Below are 19,668 nucleotides of genomic sequence, written 5' to 3' on the forward strand. Positions count from 1 at the left end.
GCAGGTGCTACATCTGCGCAGCTGGCCGGTGGGGAGCAGGATCTCTGGAGTCAGGTGGCATTTTATTCAAATATTGAGCATTCCTTCCAAGTTTGAGTAAGGCAGAAGAATAAGTAGCCAGCCTGCCTCTTTCAGCAAAAATTATGGCAAGCTCCCTCCTTAAAACCAAGAGCTGCCGTGGAACTTGTGTACTTTGGGTATGGAGTGGGAAGGGGCAGAGCCTTGTACATGTCTAGAATCCCCAAACTAACCCTAAATTGGAAAGAACACGGGCTGGGATATGGACAGAATCTTCTAACCTCAGTTTTGTTTTTCTGTGTGGCTTTAAGCAAGTCGCTTAAAACCCCTATGAACCTGGTTCCTTGTCTGTAAAATGGGTGTATGGCTGGCTCTCTATGGCTGCCTCTAAGGACAATCGCGCAAGTGCCTGGCGTTTAGCAAGCCTCAACAAACCGTACCCAGAGCACACTAAGGGCTACCACTCGGGAGCGGCCTTGTGGAACCAGCCCGCGGGTTGCGAGTGGGGGCTCTCGGAGCTATCTGGGGTGTTTTGCTCCATCAGACCGGGAGCTCTGTGCAGTCAGGCCCGGCCAAGCCCAGGCCCCAGCGCAGGCACTGGCGGGGTCCCACCGAGGCCCAGAGACCAAAGCCCGCCCCGCGCCTCCCACGCGCGGATGGCAGGGCTGGGCGCGCCGGGCAGCCAGGCCCACGCGGGGGGCGAAGCGAGCCGGGGGTCTTTGTGTTCAAACCGGCCAATGGGCGGCGGCGGTGGGCGGTGACGGCCGGCGGGGCATGGCCAATGGGCTGCGGCCTGTCAGCGTTGACTGACAGGCGCACACATACACACCCGCCACGCGCGCGCCGCCGGGCCCCACTCGCGCAGCGCGGGCCTCAGCCGGTCGCATTGTCCGCCAGCCCCGCGTCGTCCCGCGTCGCCGCTCCCTGCGCGCCCGCGCGCTCCGGGCCCGGCCCGGCCACCGCCTCTGTCCTGCGCTCAGCGAGATCCCGACCCGCGAAGGGGGCGCGCCCGGGCTGCGCGGCGGGCCTCGGACGCCCCGGGCTCGCACGGAGCAGCCGCAGCAGCAGGTAACTGCGGGCGGGCGCGCGGGGCGAGGGTGGTGGGCCTGCCTCCCAGCGGGCCCTGGCCCGGCCTGACCCGGGGTCACAGTCGGACCGCCCCGGCCGGGCCGAACTGCCAGGCCTGCTTCTTCCTCTCCGGGCCAAGCTGGGCCGGGCTCCAGCCCCCGCCCGGCGCACGCCCCTGGGCCGGTCGGGGAGGGCCAGCGCCGTGCCAAGGCCGGCCGCCTGACTCATCTCCCGGCCGGCCCCTCGGCCCGAGGGCTGGCCGCCCCACTGGTCAGCCGGGAGGGCGGTGTCTGCAGGCAGGACTTCCCTGGGCAGCCTCCCGGGAGGAGGGGAGCAAAGACTCTGCTGCCCCAAACCGGCCCAGGGCAGTGCCTGCGGTTTCTGTGCCAGACGGGCAGTTTCCAGGGACAGGCAGTTCCCTGGCTCTGCTGCCGCCTGTCAGAACTCTGGGACAGGAGGAAGCCCCCTTTCGTTCAGTTCTAAAACAAAACAAAACAAAGCAAATGGGGGGTGGGGTGTGACTTGGAGCGAGAGCCAGGAAGGCGAGCTTTTGGTGACAATTTCTGCAGGTTCACCCTGCGAAGTGAAGTGGGGGCCGCACCCGGAGCGTTTGGCAGCTCGCACAAGGGATGTGGTGTGACTGTGCCCGGGGAGTGAAAATGTCAGGAGGAAGATGCCCAAGATCTAGGTTAAGTCTGAAGGGCTGATGGATACTACCTGTACGTTTGTGATGGGGAGAGGAGGGATGGAGTTGAGAAAAGGTAGTTCAGCTAAGAAGTGGGGAAGGATGTTTTGTTTGTTTTGTGTGAGTGTGGGAGGCGGTCTGTTCTGGTATGCCAAGGATTTGAATTCCTACAGGCTCCCCTCTTGTTTTGGAGAATTGGGACTCCACCTTTTTCATTTTGTGAAACCCAATGAGAAACTGTTTTGTGATACCAGGACCCCGCAGGCAAGACTAAGAGGCGTGTCTGGGAGTTCTGGGAGGCTGGAGGCAGGTGCTGACAGCTTTTAGCACCCCCACCACCTCTGCCAGAATATTGAGATTCTTACCAGCAGCAGCTTGGGTGCAGTGTAAACATGTTGCCTTGTTCCTGCCAGGGCAAAGGCTTCATCTACTTCAGCAGGGCAGGGGTTAAGAGGAAGAGCCCTGTGTGGGCATCTGGAGCTTTGGGGGGGGGGAGGGCAGTAGTGGGGGTGGGATTACCTTATAAGGAGTAGAATAGAGACAAGGACCCAGGCCAACTTCCTGCTTTGGCTACTACCAATTGGTCCCTTTACCAACACAGTGCAAACCAGGGAGGGATGCCAGATGGGCACCCTACCTGGGAAGATGCCAATAAGGCCAAGACATGAGGCTGCTTGTTTTTCAGAAGAGGATTTTCTAGCTGGACTAACCAGACCTGCTGGTTTCCGTAGTCTTGGGCTGGGATGTGTTAGTCTATGCCCACCACGCCACCCAGAGAACTAGTAATTTAACTATCAACCAGGACTATTAGAAGTGATAAAAAGTCACAAGTACTAGGAACTCTTGAGTGGGCTTAACATATGACTTTGTAGTATGGGACAGCAAAGGAGATTTTGTTCTTTTTCTTTCTTTCTTTCTTTTTTTTTTTTTTTTTTTCCGAAACAGAGTCTCACTCTGTTGCCCAGGCTAGAGTGCTGTGGTATCAGCCTAGCTCACAGCAACCTCAAACTCCTGTGCTCAAACAATACTTCTGCCTCAGCCTCCAGAGTAGCAGGGACTACAGGCGTGTGCCACCATGCCCGGCTAATTTTTTCTATATATTTTTAGTTGGTCAATTCATTTCTTTCTATTTTTAATAGAGATGGGGTCTTGCTCAGGCTGGTTTCCAACTCCTGACCTTGAGTGATCTTCTCACCTCTGTCTCCCAGAGTGCTAGGATTACAAGCGTGAGCCACCTCGCCCAGCCGAGATTTTGAATTTGGGTTATTAATCTTCTTGCCAGAGAATGCCACCTTTGGCCAGATCTTTTCATTTTGGCTTCCTTTATCCTTATTATCAATTCTAGAGCCTTGATTTCTGCCCCACGTGGTGGTTGGGACTGACTGTAATCCCACACTATGCTCCACCTCCCTGTTTTATTAGTTTGCTAACACATACTTGTAGTGTAATGACTCTGTAGACAGCCTCGTATGTGGTGCTGGCAAAGACTCTAATTGGGGACACACAACATATTCCTGGAACAACTTGAAAACTTTATGGCCAAATAGAAAGACCTGGGCCCTGCAGCTTGTAGGTCAGAGGTCAGACTCTTGTCTGTCACTCACAGGCTGGGCAAGTGCCCATCATCTCATCGCCTAGGCTCCTCCCTTGAAGCTGGGAGTGCTGATACCCGCCTTGCTTGTCCTAGGCTCCTCCCTTGAAGCTGGGAGTGCTGATACCCGCCTTGCTTGTAAGGATCAGAAATGGGGTACACAAAGAGCCTGGCACCTAGTAGGCATTTAACCAAGTGTTTTATCACCATCATCAAGATGTTGCAGCAATATGTGCACAGAGGGGACATAGAATACAAGCGCCGTCAGAACGTAGGTGGGGTGTACTGGGCAAAGGTTTTCTGGAGTCAGTGTTCAACTGGGGTGCTGAAATAACGAGGACAGGAGAGGCAAGCACATGTCATCTAAGGGAAACAGCCAGAGTGAGACTGGACCCTGCTCCAGGGAGAGGGCAGGTGGGGTGGCTGCAAGGGGGGGACAGGCAGGGCGGGGATCAAAGGCATGTGGGTGCCTGTCATGGGCTGGATTCTCTGCTCCTGTCAGAAGTTGAGGAAAGCCCAGTTCCAGCTCACACAGAGCTGGACACCAAGGAGGGTAAACACAAGGAAACTGAAAATTAGAAAACCCTGTGGAAAGCACCCGGGAAGAGGCTCCAGGATCACTAAGTGAGGCCGGGTGTGGACCGCAGCTGGGTGTGCGGCGGGAGGAGCCCATAAGTCCCCACCCCACCGCCTCTCAGGGCCCTCTGCACAGAGTGCGGAGGGCAGTTTGTTCTCGGCTATGAGGCAATGCTTCTGTCTCTCCTCCTCCACCAAGGACCTGGGGACAGCCCCGAGCCTCACTCGTCATTCTCCTCTCCCTCCTAAAACTCTCTTCAGGGGAAGCGTCCACATCCCACCTCATCATGTCCCGAAGAAGCCAGCGTCTCACACGCTACTCCCAGGGTGACGATGATGGCAGCAGCAGCAGTGGAGGGAGCTCGGTCACCGGGAGCCAGAGCGCCCTGTTTAAAGACAGTCCTCTCAGGTAGGGACACCAGGGAGAGCCTCAGCCCCTGCCCCGCAGAGCAGGTGACTTCCTGTTGCGACCTTCATGTCCAGTCAAGGGGCTTCTGCCTTTCTTCACTTCTGTGGGGACGCCAGTCCCGAGCGCCCCTTCCTCTCCGCGTCCTGCATGGCAGCGCTGCCGCCTTTGACACTGGAGGACAGGAAGTGGGGAGAGGCCGCTCAGGCATAAGCCAGGCCGGAAGCCCTGAAGCTGCAAGCCGGGCTCACAGGAACCCCTTCTGCTCCGGTGCGGCGTGTCACTCTGGCCGACCTTCCTGGACCCACGCCCGGGTGTCTCACCACCTGTCAGGCCTCCGTAGCCGGCCAGCGCCACAGCTGAGGAGAGTCCTCAGGGCCCTGGCAGACGAGCTGAGGCAGGCACCGGCCTGGTTGTCCTGCCCCCGGCAGGCGTGAGGCCCAGATGCCAGGCCTGTGAGGTTGGGTTGGCTCTAGGAGGCCAGGTCGGGTTTGGCGAGGTGTGCAGTGGGTTGTAAAAATTACTAAGCCATTAAGAAGCATGGGAAGAAACTTTGGCTTTGAAGTTAGAGACCTGGTTTGGAATCCTGGCTCCATCCCTAACTGCTGACCTTGCCTATCTGCTTGTGGGATTCTGAGATAAGAGGAGCAGAGGACGTGCCTGCCTGGCTGGGGACACTCGAGAGAGATGGGAGCTTTAGTTGCCTGGCAACAGGGCCAACCCACGCCCTAGCTGGGCTCCAGGGTTCCCTGCTGGGCTCACCTCCCTGCTCCTGCCTCTGCCCGCTGCCCCACAGGACCTTGAAGAGGAAAACCAGCAACATGAAGCGGCTGTCCCCAGCGCCACAGCTGGGCCCCTCCTCTGACGCCCACACCTCCTACTACAGCGAGTCCATGGTGCGGGAGTCCTACGTAGGCAGCCCCCGCGCCGCGGCCCTGGCCCGGAGCGCCCTCGACGACCTGCACAGCGACCCCTACTGGAGTGAGTGTGGGATCTCTCTCCCCGCTTTGCGTCCTCTGAGGCGCTCCTCGGCCTGTCCCCCAGACCCTCCGGAATGCCCTGCTCCCCAGAGCGCCCCTCTGCCCAGGCCCAACTTTGCAGCGGCTCTTGGAGCCCAAAAGCGCCCCTTGTTCTCTCCTGCACAGGTGAGGACCTGCTGGTGAGAAGGAGGAGAGGCACAGGCGGCACCGAGAGCAGCAAAGTCAACGGGCTCGCCGAGAGCAAGGTCTCCGAGGATTTCCTCGGCTCTTCCTCGGGCTACTCCTCCGAGGATGACTACCTGGGTAGGCGATGCTTCCTCCCTCCCGAGCAGGACCTGTGGCTGCGGGGGGTGGGGCCACAGGAAGCCTGGGCAGGGAGCACCCTGGAGCTTGAAAGAGCAAGGTGGGTGGCGGGCACTTGGGCGCCCAGCCCGCACCCCTGCGGGAGCCTGTGGGGGCCTCCACACCCTGGGCTGTGACTGCTGCTCACTTCTCTGCCTTCCCCGCCCCCACTAGCCCGTGTGGGCAACGTAAGGCCAGTCCCGTGGAGCTCATTTCCAGCACTTTAATGTGGGGCTTCACACAGAGTATCCTCTGTGAGATGCATAACTGACCCCTTAGGTGATGTGTGGTCTCAGTTCACAGAAGACAGTGAAGGGAGGAGAGAGTCTCCACTTCACAAGGCTTGAAGGAGACGGCAAGCTGAGCTGGTTTCCTTTCCTCTTTCGCTGCAGGCTACTCAGACACAGACCAGCAGAGCTCGGGTTCGAGGATAAGGAGTGCCGTGTCACGGGCAGGCTCCTTTCTCTGGATGGTGGTCACTTCTCCAGGTGGGTGCTGGCTAAGCTGTGCTCAGTTCCTTCCACTCTCTACAGCGGAGCATCCGGCCCATACAGATAGACTGTAGGACCATCCAGGAAAGTGCATTCTAGAATAATCACTGGGAGCCCAGAGCCTGGGGAACACCCTGGCCTGGAAGGGCAGAAGCAGCTGCAGAACAGGATAGAGGGTGTGGGCAGAGTGGGCAGGTGGAACCAGAGGGACTGGGTCACTGTCGGACAGGACACAGGCACATGGGCGGTGGGTGTTGGGGTGGGAGCAGGGAGGACCACAGTTGGCTCCGGAGAGCAGTGCTCCAAACCATGATGTGACGCCTTAGGCTCCATGGTCACTTTCTCAGGCCGGCTCTTCGGACTTTTCTACTGGTGGGTTGGCACCACCTGGTACCGCCTGACGACGGCTGCCTCCCTCCTTGACGTCTTCGTTTTAACCAGGTGAGCGAGACTCCAGCCTTGACAATGAATCAGAAAGCCTTGGGCCGGAAGGGACTGACAAAGTGTCCCAACCTGGAGTGGTCGTTTCTCTGAAGGCTCTTCCCCGTTCACCTGGAGCTGCTGTCACTGAGCGTGGAGTGGCCTCTGCAGAGCCCACTGCTCCTGATAGGGAGGGGACTCAGAGTCAGGGTTTGCCCCCAAATCCATACCTTCGGGGCAGTGTTCTGGAACACATGTTTTTATTTCTTCTTAGACACTTCCCACTAAACGCCACCCCAATCCAGCCACTTGGGATTCTTGGATAACGGGTGACTTTCCTCCTGCTGGTTAGGCAGGTAGGCTCCAGCCTAGAAGTGGGGTTTCCCAGAAAGCCCATCTTCCCTCTTGGGCCTAGGACAGTCGAGACCCCCAGAGTCCCCTCGTGGTCAGAAGCCACAGAGAGGCGCTGCCTGAGGATGCTGCGGGTTACTTCTCCAAGGTCCTAGCCCAGCAGAGCAGGATCCGGGAAGGTACCCCCAGGCAGAGGGAAGGAGACTGAAGCGGGAAGTCAGGGTCCTTCTGGCCATAATCTAGGTCTGGGTGGGCGGCGGCTCCACTGAGAAGAGGGGCAAGGACAGATTTGTGTCTCCAAAAAAAAGTTCCCTCCTTCTAAAAGAAAATATTGTTTGAGGAGTTACTTTGTTTTTCTATATTTGCTTACTTAGAGGACCTCTCTGTATAAAAATTGGGGGTTTTTCAAAGACCACTCTGTTTATTTTTAATGCCATCAACAAAATTCACAGTCACAGTTGTCCCCATGATTCCAAGGCCTGCAGGTAAGGCTCTGAAGTGTCCTGTCCGGCCCAGCACGATAAGCTCAAGGGTTGCCCCCCAGCTCTGCTTCGGGTCAGGAAAAAACCTTGAGGGACTCCCTGGGGAACAGAGGCCTGGGGCCCCCATTCACTCTCTGCCTCCCTGTCTTGCCCTCCGGTGGGCTCCAGGCGCTTCTCGTCCCTGAAGACATTCCTCCGGTTCCTGCTGCTCCTGCTGCTTCTGACCTGCCTGACCTACGGTGAGCCCACGGGCCTCGGGGTGTCAGGGGACAGCCTGAGGGGTGGGAGCAGAATGTGGCAGGCTTGGGCACCCAGCAGAGATGTGCACAGCGACGGGTGGTGACCCTTAGCACATAGGAAAGGAAGCAAGATGGGGAATGGGGACAGACAGCCTGGGCAGGGCCAGAGCCCCAGGTGCTGGGCCTGCCTTCCATGGCTGTCCTTGCCTGGGTCCTGTCCTGACTGAGGCTGCCCCTGCTCAGGGTGTCCTGGGAGCAAAAGGGGAAATGCCCCAATCTACTGATCTTGCCCTCAACTGGGCAGCTACCTGATGCTGCAGGGCGTCTCTGGAGCGTCCTTTGTGCTACCTGGGCAGGAACACACCCTAGAGCGACAGTGTGTAGGTAAAAAGCAGGGATGCTGATGCCATCGTTATTAGCAGTCATTCTCCCTCCATAGGCTATGTGAGTGAATTATTTTTACAAGATCAGGTTAAATCTTTAGTTGTTTTTAAGGTAAAAACAATAAAGTAGGCTGGGCAAGGTGGCTCAGGCCTGTAATCCTAGCACTTTGGGAGGCCAAGATGGGAGGATCACTTGTGGCCAGGAGTTGGAGTTGGAGTTGGAGACCAGCCTGAGCAAGAGTAAGACCCATGTCTAATAAAAATAGAAAAAATTAGCCAGGCATCGTGGCGCATGCCTGTAGTCCCAGCTACTCAGGAGGCTGAGGCAGGAGGATCATTTGAGCCCAGGAGTTTGAGGTTGCTGTGAACTGTAATGATGCCATTTCACTATAGCTTGGGCAAGAGAGTGAGACTCTGTCTCAAAACAAAACAAACAAAAACCAGTTAAGTAGTAAAGAGAAATAAGTGCCTCTTTTTATGCCAATAGTGTCATTTGCCAGCTGCCTGGCTCCGGTCCCCAGCACAGACGTGTTTATAGAGACATTTTGTGTTCAGCGTTTCTTTCAACAACTTCTCCAGTTTCACAGTGTCATGAGAGTTGCCTATCTGGGGGGCTCCAGGCTCAATTATAATGATTGAACAAATTTATAATTAAAGACCATGCTTTATATTCTTTTTAGAGGGTTGGTTTTATAGGTTTAGCATCTATTCAACTTGGATATCTTTTATTAATAACTGGGTAGAGCATGTTTCCAAACATTGGTTTCCTTTTTGTGTTTCCTGTTACAAAAACAGCTTGTTCATGTCCAGTGGAAACTGGGCATTGCCCCTAAGATAATAATGATCCTTTATAACTGCATAGCATTTTATCTAGAAGGCACTTTCCCATGTATTACAAGTCTAATTTGGCTTCGCTGTGCCCTCATGGGGTTGGAAGAACCAATGTCATGATCACGTCACATGGAGATGCACGTGGAGAGGGCTGAGTGACCTGCTCAGGGACAGCTTGAGTGAGGGCCGTGTTCACGCCGGGCTCCTAAGCCCAGTGAGCCCAGGCGTCCCCTCGCACCTGCCGATGGCTGATGCTGAGTGGCGAGCATGGGCTCTCACCAGGAGAGGGAATCCTCAGCCAGTATGTCTTCCAAGGTCTCTCCTCTCCCCACTGCCCTCCATCCCAGCCACGGAGCTCAGGAGTAAACAGGTCACACACAGATGGCACCAAGATCTAAGTGTCCCTGTATGGCTACAGCTTGGTGCTCTTGTCCTGAGGTCGTACGTAGCCTCTCTTAGAGGGGAGGCACGTTCTGTTCCAGAGATCCTCAGCCCTGCAGCCCATTAGGGCCAAGTGGGGAGCGTTTAAAACTCTCCTATGTAGGGGCCCCAGCCGAGGCCAATTAACTGCTCTCTGCAGGGCCGGGGGCTGGTTGTTTGAACGCTCTGCAGGTGATGCTGATGTACAGCCAGGGCTGAGAACCACCACCGGGGCCTCTGGCTTCTACCCCTGGGTCATCCCTCACTTATTAAAGCTGTTTTCTCCCAGTTGTGCCGCGTAGAGAGATGAAGGATTGGGCGGGCTGGGGAGTGAGGATGCATACGCTCTGAAATTGTGGGGTGGAAGTTGCCGCCCCAGAGAGCGGTGGGCACCCGCATCCCTTGCTTGCCTCCGGCAGATCCCGCTCCCAGGGACAAGGCAGGCCATGGCGACTGGCAGAGATGAGGCTGCCACCCTCCCTGGTGTGTGCCTCCTGCTGCAGGCCCCGGCCTGGGTAACCAGCCTCTCCCCTGTGCACAGGTGCCTGGTATTTCTACCCCTACGGGCTGCAGACGTTGCACCCGGCTGTGGTTTCCTGGTGGGCAGCGAAGGACAGCAGGCGGCAGCACGAGGGCTGGGGCTCCAGAGACTCACCGCACCTCCAGGTACCTGTCTTGGCGTGGGAGGCTCCCAAGAGATTAACAACAATTATATGACGGGGAAAGTGGCAGACGCTCCTGCAGCCTGCCTGACACACACACAGCTGAGGGACGCTGTCCCAGCTAGGATGCCCCTTTTGTTAACTGTTTGGTGTGCAGGTGTCTGGGGGGTCGGTTGCCTGCACTTAAATATGACTCAAAACTGTGTCCAAAAATGAGTTGCCATCCTAAGCAGCACAGAAAACAAAAGGAAAAGGAACCTGATGAATGGTCTTGTCTACTCTGTTCATTTTCAATAGTTCCGCAGACGTTTACTGAGCACCTTCTATGAGTAAGGCCATGTCCTGCTCAGGTATCTCTCACCGCAGATAAACCACCCCTAAAATCAGTGGCTTAAAACCACAAAGCATTTGATTAGCTCATTAATCCGTGGGTCGTCTGGGTGGCCCTTCTGGTCTGAGCAAGAAAGGACCAGCGATCTTGGCTAGGCCCCCTCGTGTGCATGTGTGTGTGTGCACCTGTGTGTGTGTGCACCTGTGTGTGTGTGCACCTGTGTGTGTGTGCGCGTGTTACAGCAAGTGTTATAGCGGGTGGTCCTGAGGACAAACCGAGCAGCACACGGAGAGTCGGAGAATCAAAGTTTATTTTCGCTGGTGGGCTCAGAGGGGCCTCACCACCAACCTCTGAGCACTGTCTACCTGATTTTTCCCACTTTTATTAAGTTGGGGTAGTCTGAGGGGTGGGGCATCAGGTTGCTAATGCCCGCCAGGTAACAGGTTAGTATTATGTTGACGCATCAGGTAATAGGTTCAGTGTTACGCTGCTGCACCAGGTAATAGGTTAGTTGCTGGGCCAGGTAACAGGTTAGTGTTATGCTGATGCGTGTCTTCTGTGAGGGGTGGGGGTCTCTGGTGGCTGATGCGCCGCCAAGTAATAGACGGGGCTTTCCCTTATCATGCACACGCGCGTGAGCACGCACAGTTGGCGGGTGAGTCAGCCGAGGGCTGGCTGGTGTAGGCCCGTGCCTGGGACAGCTGGACTCCACGTGCCCTTTTGTCACCCAGCAGGCTTGCCCGGGCTTGTGCTCACAGCACCTGGGCAGGGTCCCAAGAGAGAACCAGGGCAGGCCAGACCTTTTGAGACCTTGATTGAGAACCAGTACACTGTCCCTTCTGCCTCATTCTGTTGGCCGAAGCATATCGCAGAGCGGGTCTAGATGCAAGGAGGGGGAAGTAAACTCCACCCCTCAATGGGGGAGCCTACAGCGTCATGTTGCAGAGGGTGTGCACACAGGGAGGAGCGAGGGACACTGGCCACGTTTGTAATCTGCCAGAGTCTGCAGATGGGTCACGCCAGGCTGTGCGCTCCAGGAGCTGCAGGCAGCACGAGCAGCGGGGTGAGAGCGCAGGTCCTGGTGCCGACAGAAACTCAAAACTCTTCGTCCTCTCATCATGGGTATTTGAACTGTGCTCGCATCTCACTGAATTTAATTTGGTATCCCATTTTTAACTGTCTCTTTTCAGTGGATATTACTTTCTTGACCATGATCTTATTTCATAAAATAATGACATCTTTCATCTATGACTTTTCTGTTTTTAATCATTAATGCTACTAAATCCAATTCAATTCAGAACCACCTTTTCTGTAAAAGGGGGGCAGTCATAAATGATGACATCTTGTATTTGCTTACATTTGCATAGAGACACTAATGAAGACAGTTGCCTGGTCTGGGAGAGGCAGGGTGAGCGCACTGGGGGATGGGCAGAGGTTAGGAGTGCGACTTTCTGCTGTGTGTTTGTGCACTTTTTGAGTCATATAAATGTATTGCCTATTTATAAAAGGGAAATTCTAAAAATGAGAAACTCTGCCACTCCGCAGCTGCCTGCCCTTTCATTGACAGCTGACAGATTATGTTTTATCATTTCTCTTGGCAAAGATTTTGTTGTTAAGCCAACAAGGTTCTCAAAATTCATGACACACTATCAGATGCCACCCTCAGGTCCAAATGACCTTTATTCCATCTTCTCTTTAACATCCAGTTAAAGAGGAAAAGGAAAATGCTTTCACGTTATTTTATCTTCTAGCTATAGTTACCTGCGGAAGGAGTGAAAGCTGTTGAGAGTTGTTCTCGCACCTGTGGGGTGGGGGGGCTTGAGCCCAGCAGGTCACCCGGCCTCCTGCTGCCACCTTGCAGCTTCCCCAGTCCTCCTCTTGGACTGTCCGTGCACTAGACCCTCTCCCCGGTCCACCTTCACTGCTCCTGGGGGGTCAGATGCCCACACTGTGGCCTTACGGACCTTCCTCTGTGTCCAACCGCGCACACGGCACACCCAGCTCAGAGCTCGGCACTCCCCAGCCCACAGCTCGGCACTCCCCAGCCCACGCGCTCCAGCTGCCGGCCCGGCCCGGCGTGTGCTTACCACGGTGCCTCCAGGATCTTCTCCCGTTCTTTCCCTGTCAGCTGTGTCAGAGTGGTCTTTGGCAAGTGCCGTCATCTGAGTGTCCCTCACCCCTGTGGCTCTCTCCCTACCCTGCCAGGCTGAGCCCCACATTCTGTCCCAGCTGCACTCTCTGGAACGACGTCTGGAAGCTCTTGCTGCCGAATTTTCATCCAACTGGCAGAAGGAGGCCCTGCGGCTGGAACGCCTGGAGCTGCGGCAGGGGGCTGCTGGCCAGGGAGGCAGTGGTGGCCTGAGCCATGAGGACACCCTGGCACTGCTGGAGGGGCTAGTGAGCCGCCGAGAGGCTGCCCTGAAGGAGGACTTGCGCAGGGACACCGCTTCCCGCATGCAGGTGGGGGCAGAGTGCCCCAGGGTGGGAGCTGAGTGTCGTGTGTGGGTGACACCCATGGGAAGGTGTGGCTGTTGGCAGGTGGGGTAGAGAGAAAGCAGATGTCATTTGGGATCGGACAGGTCTGCCATTTGGCAGTTACTCCCCTTGCTAGGCCTCAGTTTCCTCCTCTTTAAAATGGAGACTCAGTTTCCTCCTCTTTAAGATGGAGACTATCAGGTCTCCCGGCACTCCCAGCTGTGAGACGTGTCATTGTGGGGCCCTGGCACAGCACCTGCTGCAATAAATGTGTGCAGGAGATGAAGCAGGAGTCTTGCATGCTTCAGGGACGCGCTGGAACATAAAGGCCCAGAACTGAAGCTTTGAAAGCAAACAGACCTGGCTTGAATTCTAATCATGCCACTTCCTAGCCATAAGGGCCCTCTGAGCTCAACTCTGATCTTCAGCCCACTCCTCGTGTCTAATAGGAAGAACTGGCCACCCTGCGAGCAGAACATCAACAAGACGCAGAAGACCTCTTCAAGAAGATCGTCCAAGCCTCCCAGGTCAGTGGGCTGGGGACACTCAGGGGCTGCGATGGGGTGCTGATCCAGTTCAACATGTTCTTGGACTGAGAGAAACACTTCAGCCTCCTTGGCCCTTTGGAAGGGGCTACTTAGATGTTGAGTGGGGAGAGGGGTGCAGTCCCCGACTTCTGGGCTTAACCCGGGCCTGCCTGAGCTGGAACGCTCTGCAGAGACGCCCTGGGATGTGCTGGGGCAGAGCAGCCCACCGTGCCGGGCGTGCGCGTGCTGAACGAATGGATGATGGACAAATGCCTGAGTGTGTCAGACGTGGAGCGAACCTCTCATAAAGACTGACCAGGGGACCAGTTTGATTTTTGCTGCAGGGGTCAGGAGACCCCAGGGCAGGGATGTGGTTAACAAAGACTCAGAACAGATCCAACTCCAGGAGATAGATTTCTGAGCTTGGTAATTTTTGTATTTGTCCCATTTTCCTGCTTACAGGAGTCTGAGGCTCGTATCCATCAGCTGAAGTCAGAGTGGCAAAGGTAATGGGTGCTGCCAGCTGGCCTAGGTCTGCTCTTCCCCCGCTTCCCCACCCGCCTCCCAAGCAGGATTGGGGAGCAGAGCCCCAGAGCAAAGTTCTGATCCTGTTGCCAAGCAGAGAGGCGATGGCTGAAATGTAGCTCAGGACCCCTGCCAGAGCTTGTCTTCGAGGCGCCCCGGAGGTTGGCAGGGTCGCTGAGGCAGGAGGTGGGCATGTGATAGGATCGGGATTCATTTGTATACATACAGTCTTTTCTTATAGCCTCATGCGGCTGCCTTCTCATGCCCAGATGTCCGTACTTGTCAAGGACGTGAGAGGCACAGGAAACACTGACCCTGGGCTTAGGAAGGGCACAGGATCAGAATTAGCTCCTTGGGACAGGCCAGCCGGTTCCCAGGCACCTGTGCTGTGTTCTGCAGCCAGACTCTCCAGGGAGGCCGTACTCTCATGTTCACGATGGGTGGCGGGCACACCACCCATCATCACAGGGGCCAGCCGCCGGTAGGGGGGGGGTCTTCTTTCTTCTTCACCATGGTCTTACCACCGACAAGAGATCCAAGGCTTACTCTTCTCTCTCTGGGTCTAGGATGACCCAGGAGTCCTTCTGGGAGAGCTCCATGAAGGAGCTAGGGCGGCTGGAGGACCAGCTAGCGGGCCTGCGGCAGGAGCTGGCAGCCCTGGCCCTGAAGCAGAGCACAGTGGCGGATGAAGTGGGCCTGCTGCCTCAGCAGATCCAGGCTGTGCGCGATGATGTAAGTGGGAACACCATCTCCTCTGAGACCATGCACCCTGGGGGTCTGCCCAGCGGGTGCCTCTGGCCCACATGTTGGTTCTCCTTGTTGGGTGTTCTTCCTGTCTTTCTATCCATACCCATGGGGGTTGCTCGTAAATCTTTCCTCCAGTGCCTCCCTCCTTCCCTAACCCTGCTGCCAAGCTGAGCACTGTCTTGCCCTGGGCCCTGGCCCTGCCATAGCAGTACCGGCTGTCCTTGCAACCTCCCAGATGACACCCTTTTTTGGCCCCTAGGTAGAATCTCAGTTCCCTGCCTGGATCAGTCAGTTCCTCCTCCGAGGTGGGGGAACCCGCACTGGGCTCCTTCAGAGAGAGGAGATGCAAGCTCAGCTGCAAGAGCTGGAGAGCAAGATCCTCGCCCACGTTGCACAGATGCAGGGCAAGTCAGCCAGAGAGGCTGCAGCCTCCCTGGGACTGACGCTGCAAAAAGAAGGCGTGATTGGGGTGACAGAGGAGGTGAGGACCACAAGCCACCCCCAAACGCACACACACATGCACGCACACAGCTCTCCCTCCTGGACAGTCCCATGCTGCCAGCTCGTTAGTATTCTCCGAGACAGAAGTGCCATGAAGGAGCCCTGTGTGCTTTGGGGCTGGGTGGGTGGGTGGACATACGCCCATCTCTGCCTGGGCACCAGCACAGTGCAGGCATAGGGGGGTCAGTCCTTACTTCCTGGGCCCATGGCAGTGGGGTGCAGGCAGACAAGTCTCCCCGCTGCAATCGGCCCTGGCCCGTGTTCCAGCAGGTGCACCGCATCGTGAAGCAGGCCCTGCAGCGCTACAGCGAGGACCGCATCGGCATGGTGGACTATGCCCTGGAATCAGGAGGTGTGTGTGCCACTTTTCTCGTTTCACCTTGTCCTGGTCCCTGCAGTGGCTGGTCCCCTGGCATCTGCTGGGCCGGCTGAGGTGCTAAGCAAGCAGGGCATGAAGGCAGCAGAAACCCCTGACCTGGAACTCACAACACAGGCCAGCAGCAGTGCACGGGAGTCGGTGTCCCCAGCACCAGGCTGGGGAGAGGCTATGGGTCAGGGCTAAAGATGAGGCCTGAGGCATCTGCCTCCATCCTCAGTGAGGAGAAGGGCGATGCTGCAGCGGGTTGTCTGGGTCCTCGTTCCCTGCGGGAGCCCACCTGCCCTCCTTTCCCATCCCAGGAGCCAGCGTCATCAGCACCCGATGCTCCGAGACCTACGAGACCAAGACGGCCCTCCTCAGCCTATTCGGCATCCCCCTGTGGTACCACTCCCAGTCACCCCGGGTCATCCTCCAGGTAGGCACCCAGTGAGGATGGCATCAGGGCTCTGAGCATACCGGGGACAGTCCCACCCTGGGTCAGAGAGAGCCTGATGCGGGCCCTGTCCGACATGACTTCCTGCTCCTCCAGCCAGATGTGCATCCGGGCAACTGCTGGGCCTTCCAGGGGCCCCAGGGCTTTGCCGTGGTCCGCCTTTCTGCCCGCATCCGCCCCACGGCCGTCACCTTAGAGCACGTGCCCAAGGCCTTGTCGCCCAATAGCACCATCTCCAGCGCCCCCAAGGACTTTGCCATCTTTGTGAGTATCCACCTCATGGGGGTCTGAGGGGCTGTCGCTCCTTGGCTGGGAGGGAGGGAGGGAGGGGACTTGGAAGAAACCACAGCGGGAGTTCACTGACTCCTCACAGGCTTCCTTGGTGCCTGACCTGCTGGGTGGGGAGAGTCTCTCCCTGCTCCGCACCTACCCCTCCGCCACGCCTCTCCCCTCCATCCCTCTGCTCTCTGTTGCAGGGGTTTGATGAAGACCTGCAGCAGGAGGGGACGCTTCTTGGCAAGTTCACCTACGATCAGGATGGCGAGCCCATTCAGACATTTCACTTTCAGGTACAGGTTCTGTTGTGCTGGCGGAGGCGGCACACTCACCTCCCCACGTGGGCAGCCAGTGTTTCCCCAGCACTTACTCTGCCGGGCACAGGCTTCAGAGAGGGCGGACACAGCCCCTGCCCTCCCCTCCCCCAGTTCAAGATACAGAAGCAGAGGCAACATCCAAATGGGGTGTAAGATGCACCCTGTAGACATCAGCGCAGGGGAGGGCACTTTCCAGAAGGCAGCACCAGGGAAGCTTGCTGGAATAGGGCCCCACAGAGGTGAGGAAGAAAATTGTGCTTTATGTCAACATCTCTCAAACCCTGTGAAGGCGGTTCTATCCATGGATACTGATAAAACAGCCACTGTGAATGAATTCATTCCAGTTTTGTATGAATTGTGCTTGTTCTCAGTGCCAAGGCCATTTTCACATGGCCCAAGGGCCAGGCCTTGTGCAGGCTCACAGGTGGTGGCCTTGAGGAACGCTGAGGCCCCCGAGGCTCCTAGGCCCACTGGCTGGACCCTGCTCCCGAGACTGAAGACAGGGCTTTTGAAGCCAGTTCTCTCCAGAGCTGGGAGGAATGGGGGGCCCTCCGCCCTAGGCAAGGCCGTCTCCCCCACCCTCCTATGTCATGAGGTCTCCTGGACTCTGGATCTCTTAACCACTTTCTTCCCTACCCAGGCCCCTGAGATGGCCACGTACCAGGTGGTGGAACTGCGGATCCTGACGAACTGGGGCCACCCCGAGTACACCTGCATCTACCGCTTCAGGGTGCACGGGGAGCCTGCCCACTAGTCCTGCTTTCCCGTGCCTGCCGCCGGCGCCTGGGAGTGGGTGAGCAGCACCCACCGCTTCCTCCACACGCTTGATCAGCACTCTGACTTCCAGGAGCAAGAGCCAGGAGCTCTGGCCACATGGAGACGAGAAGGCACGGGCAGCTGGAGGCGGCCAGCAGGCTCGGATGGCTCCTTTCACTCTTCCTTCTGCTCAGGCAGTGCTGAGTGGCATCCCCTTCCCCCTGGGAGCGTGTACATATGTAGCATATCACGGGGGATGGGGAGGGGAAAGAGGTGAGCCCCGACTGCCCTTGCCCAGGGTGGGGGCTGCACCCAGGAGCTGCTGTGGGGAGGCGTGTGGAGGAAGCAGGTGCCAAAGCCGTGGGAGGGGTGAGCTGCCCCCTCCCCTGGCAGGGAAGTGAGACCCCCTGAGAGGAAGGCCCTAAGCACAGGACAGGGGTGGGACTGTCCCCAGGCAGAAAGTGCCTGGTGTAGGGATTCTGGGCTCTTACAGCAAGACTTGTGCCATCATCCCAGGGAAGCCTGAACCACAGGGTCCCTGAGGCACTTTATAGAAGCCTGTTATTTGTCCCAGGCAGAAGTGGGCCATGGGGTTTCCTGTATCCTGGAGGGGCTTGGTCTTGCAAGCCTCTGGAGGCTGCTGCCTGTGTGGCTCTGAGGGCCTGGGCCAGCCCTGCGGCCTTCTCCTCTGCTAAGGGGAGCAGTTGCTTTTTTCTCTCCTGATGCTGCGGTGAAGGCCCACTCTGCTCCCCATTCCCGCTGGGGCCTGCCCATGCCCCACAGCACGCTTTCCACATTCTCCCAGGGTGTGGGGAACCCAGACCTGTCTTTGGGGCCACTGGCATCTGGGATTATCTAGAAGGGAGAGCAGGGGACTGCTTGGGCTCTCGTGGTGGTCCAGGGTGTCAGGAGGGCTGTCTGCACTTGCACAGCCCCAGCTGGGCAGGCCCTGATGTCAGGGCCCTACCCTCAGGCTACCTGCTTGGGCCCTTTTAGCTCTTGCTCAGATCTCTTCTCTCTGACTTGTTCTCTAAGGGGACAATTGGTAGGGGATGGCTGGCAGAACTTACCCTGGGTAGGGAAGAGGATGAGGAAGGGGCTTGTAGGCCCAGCAGGCCCTGCTGTATTATGTATATATTTTTCAAGGTCTGTTTTTTAACTGAAAAGCTAAAAGGGCTTGATTCCTAGCCCCGTTCTGTGGGGCACTGGGTGATACTTGGTTCCTTGTTCCTGGCTGCGGAGAGGGCTTGGGCCTGCGTGGAACAGGCAGGAGGGCTGCTGTGTGGACAGGTGCCCTTTGTACAGGGCTGGACCATGAAGTGGCTCTGGAGCAGGTGGTGGTGAGGCAGCAGCTGTTCCTGTCCCTCTATTGCTGGTCCCCGCTCGGCCCCAGCCCCACCCTGCGACAGCCAGGTGGTGTTTTGCGCTCTCCTGTCACAAATGCTGCACTACTGGTTTTTAAGTTTTTTATCTCCAGATTCTAATTTATGCCTATGCAAAAAATAAACAATGCCCAGGATCAATGGAATGTGGTTTTTATGTGGCCACTGCTCTTGGGAAAACGAGGGAATCAAAGCTATATCCCCAAAGATTCCTAAAGTTTAGATACCAGGACTTTTAGCTAAAGCCCAGTTGTGCAGGTCTACTCCTGTGTTTCTGGGTCAAGAGTTGGCAGAAGAAGTAGGGTGGCTTTCTTAGCTGTCACTGATACCCTATCAGTGCCATTGAGCGGAAGCAGAAAAAGTTACACTTACCTACTGGCCCCGTCCACCTGGAGTGCAGTGACTCTCTTCCATGGGAATCAGATATTTGCCCCTTACACCTGTGGCTGGGCAGGGACAAGGAGGTGGATCCTCTGAACCTCTGGGGGAAATAGGTCCTGACCTTCTCCACAAACAGCTCCCCAGATTTGGTCCAGGGGTGATTCCCTAGTGAACCCTGAAGCCTTTTTTTTCTGACCATGGCACCTGCCCCAGGGCTGGTATTCATCATGGCTGAGAAGATAAAGGCAGGAACCAGTCAGTAGGGAGGGGTGTGGGGACAAACAGCACAGGAGAGGGGCTGGGAGCAGCACAGATCCAGCCCTGTGCCTCTGGGCCCAGGGAAGGAGCTGGTCCTGTGCCTCTAGTGCCATTTTCAACAAATGAAACATCCCTGAGAGGCACCAGAGCCCAGTGCCTCTGCTTGTGCCCACCTCAGCTGGGCACCTGCCCTCTGTCACATGCAAATCCTAGCATCCCCCCACCCCATGGCATTCCCTCAACCCCAATCAAACCTGTGCTGCCCCTGTGCTGTGACACACCCCATTACCTCATCTCTGTGCTGGGGTGGCCAAGAAGCTGGCACAGTGGTCCTGACTGTGAAGCCGGGGCTCTGGCTACCTCTGTTCTCATGCCACAGGCCTTACTCCTGGTAAAGAAGCCACAAACACCTGCTGCACACACAGAAGGGTCAGG

General features: G+C 56.8%; 1 protein-coding gene across 2 annotated transcripts; it reads left to right on the forward strand.

Annotated features, from left to right (window-relative positions):
- The first annotated feature begins 826 nt into the window (after positions 1-826).
- SUN2 (Sad1 and UNC84 domain containing 2) lies at positions 827-18,735 on the forward strand. Of its 2 annotated transcripts, none has more exons than XM_012741742.3 (18): positions 827-1,086; positions 4,200-4,347; positions 5,141-5,325; positions 5,490-5,627; positions 6,059-6,154; positions 6,505-6,598; positions 7,579-7,649; positions 9,825-9,949; positions 12,482-12,736; positions 13,201-13,278; positions 13,741-13,784; positions 14,370-14,535; positions 14,810-15,031; positions 15,319-15,403; positions 15,730-15,845; positions 15,960-16,127; positions 16,340-16,432; positions 17,097-18,735. In XM_012741742.3, the coding sequence occupies exons 2-18, from the start codon at positions 4,226-4,228 to the stop codon at positions 17,208-17,210; spliced, it is 2,172 nt and encodes a 723-aa protein (XP_012597196.2). In that variant the 5' UTR covers positions 827-1,086; positions 4,200-4,225; the 3' UTR covers positions 17,211-18,735. The 2 variants fall into 2 exon arrangements, with proteins under 2 accessions (XP_012597196.2, XP_075863098.1); XM_076006983.1 differs by having other exon boundaries at positions 953-1,086; positions 15,322-15,403.
- Positions 18,736-19,668: the final 933 nt, after the last annotated feature.

The sequence above is a fragment of the Microcebus murinus genome, chromosome 10, assembly GCF_040939455.1.
Source record: "Microcebus murinus isolate Inina chromosome 10, M.murinus_Inina_mat1.0, whole genome shotgun sequence".
Lineage (NCBI taxonomy): Eukaryota > Metazoa > Chordata > Mammalia > Primates > Cheirogaleidae > Microcebus > Microcebus murinus.

Bases quoted from the DNA above. Each gene is read 5' to 3' on its own strand.
- SUN2 (XM_012741742.3), top strand. From the start codon at position 4,226: ATGTCCCGAAGAAGCCAGCGTCTCACACGCTACTCCCAGGGTGACGAT. The intron at 6,155-6,504 runs GTGGGTGCTGGC...TCACTTTCTCAG, and splicing joins GATGGTGGTCACTTCTCCAG to GCCGGCTCTTCGGACTTTTC. The intron at 15,846-15,959 runs GTAGGCACCCAG...CTGCTCCTCCAG, and splicing joins CACCCCGGGTCATCCTCCAG to CCAGATGTGCATCCGGGCAA.